Raw genomic sequence first — 2,010 nt, forward strand, 5'->3', positions numbered from 1 at the left:
AAAAAAAAAAAGATTCTGTTTGACAAGAAACAAAATAGAAATATTTTTGTCGCAGAATGCTAAGTAAACTGTCAGGACCACAGAGTACCCTATTGTTTTGGACATTGTAGACAAAAACCATCCACATGTGATGAGGATTAGACATTTCTCTGACTATATAGTGAGTTATGTGATACTTTATCATATTCAGAAGTGCTTCTAAATGTTTTTGTAGCCACAAATAAGAAGAATTCACCCAAGTCAGCTCGGGCCATAGCAGGCAGTCTATCACTCCGAAGAGCTATGGACTCTGGAGAAAGCAGCCGTTCAAAGGGAGACTGCCAGGCTTTGTCTGAAGGTAAATATAGGATTCGTAATATAGTTTTGCTGGGCACATGCTTGGAAATTGTAGCTTTATCCTTGAAAGGCACCAAAGATGCTAAAAGTATAGCTGAACTTCTGATTTTGTGGGACCTTTTATTTGTTTTCTTTTCAAGTTTATTTTTTTTCTTTTGTCTTATTTTTATGTTTTAACTCATGATTTTCCTTTCTTAGCCACCCTAGCTCTGGAATTGCTGACTTGGTCCCTGAGCTCTAGTATTTGAAGTTTCTTGATCTCAAATCAGAACAGTGTTTAACTATATATTTTGCACTTGTTAATATTTAAGTAACTAGTCAAAAAGATTGGGATAGCTTTTTCATTTTTTGAAGTTTTAACCTAGTTTAAAATGTACATATAGTAGGCTGGAAATATAAATGGCTTATGGTTTAGAGCACTTTTTTGTTCATGCAGAGGTCCTGGATTTGATTACCAACACCCACATAGTGACTCACGACTATCTGTAGCTCTACTTCCAGGGGATCTGATGCCCTCTTCTGGCCTCTATTAACACAGGCACACATGGTACACATTCATACATGCAGGCAAAACTACACTTATATTTAAAAAATTTTTTAAATTTCTTTTTCATGCACACTGGTTTGCCTGTATGAGGGCGTTGAATCCTTTGCAACAGGAGTTACAGACAGTTGTAAGCTGCCATGTCGGTGCTAAGAACTGAACCTGGGTCCTCTGGAAGAGCAGCCAGTGCTCCTAACTACTGAGCCATCTCTCCAGCCCCACATTTAAAATTTTCAAAATTACAAAAATTATGCACATAAAGTAATTTTCTACACCTAGAGGCTTTCATGTTCACTGTCTTCTCCTCCTTTCCCGAAGGCTCCCCTGGAAGCTCTCAGTCTGGGAACAGACACAACTCTCCCCGAGCCCTGACACATGGCATCATTGGGGATATTCTGCCCAAAAGTGAAGACCGACAATGCAAAGCTTTGGATTCTGATGCTGTGGTGGTTGCAGTTTTCAATGGCTTACCTACTGTTGAGAAAAGAAGGAAAATGGTCGTCTTGGGGTAAATAACACTCTTTTGTTGTTTATAACTTCAAGTCTATTATGAACAAAATTACTTCTATTTTGCTAGTGTTTGAGGTGTGCAGGAAGTTTATTTATTGCATGAAAATGTCATCCTTTTTAAAAATGATGTCATTCTGTCACTCTCTTCTTTCTATCCTTCCCCCAACCCCTGCAGAATGACAGCTGTCCTCCTGCCTCAGCTTCACGAGTACTGTTTTACAGGAGTGAGCCACCACAGCTAGCTTAGGGCTCTTTTTTGTTTACAACAGGCTAACCTGAGCAAACATTGCCTTGGAGATGTATGTATATTTCAGCTTTACATGATGCCTTGCATTTTAATCTGGCATGCATTCTTCCAGGCGCCATAAGTCATTTAAAAAAAAGTGTGTCACTTATTTGTGTGCAGTAAAGTATTTCCAGTAATTGTATTGATGATTACTGTTATTTTTGTTTGTTTGATCTGAGACTGGGTCTCATATAACCCAGGATAGCTTTCAGCTCATGTGGCTCATGCCTGGCTTAATTAACTGTTTTTTTTTTTTTTTGGTTTTTTCGAGACAGGGTTTCTCTGTGGCTTTGGAGCCTGTCCTGGAACTAGCTCTGTAGACCAGGCTGGTCTC

General features: G+C 39.0%; 1 protein-coding gene across 1 annotated transcript in view; it reads left to right on the forward strand.

Annotated features, from left to right (window-relative positions):
* Positions 1-2,010, forward strand: part of Trim37 (tripartite motif containing 37) — a 129,787-nt gene that overhangs the window by 77,182 nt on the left and 50,595 nt on the right. The window contains exons 20-21 of the mRNA XM_005350477.1: positions 215-337; positions 1,199-1,388. Of these exons, the coding sequence (XP_005350534.1) occupies positions 215-337; positions 1,199-1,388 (313 nt within the window). The remainder of the gene's footprint in view (positions 1-214; positions 338-1,198; positions 1,389-2,010) is intronic.

Source organism: Microtus ochrogaster, chromosome 7 (genome assembly GCF_000317375.1).
Source record: "Microtus ochrogaster isolate Prairie Vole_2 chromosome 7, MicOch1.0, whole genome shotgun sequence".
Taxonomy (NCBI): domain Eukaryota; kingdom Metazoa; phylum Chordata; class Mammalia; order Rodentia; family Cricetidae; genus Microtus; species Microtus ochrogaster.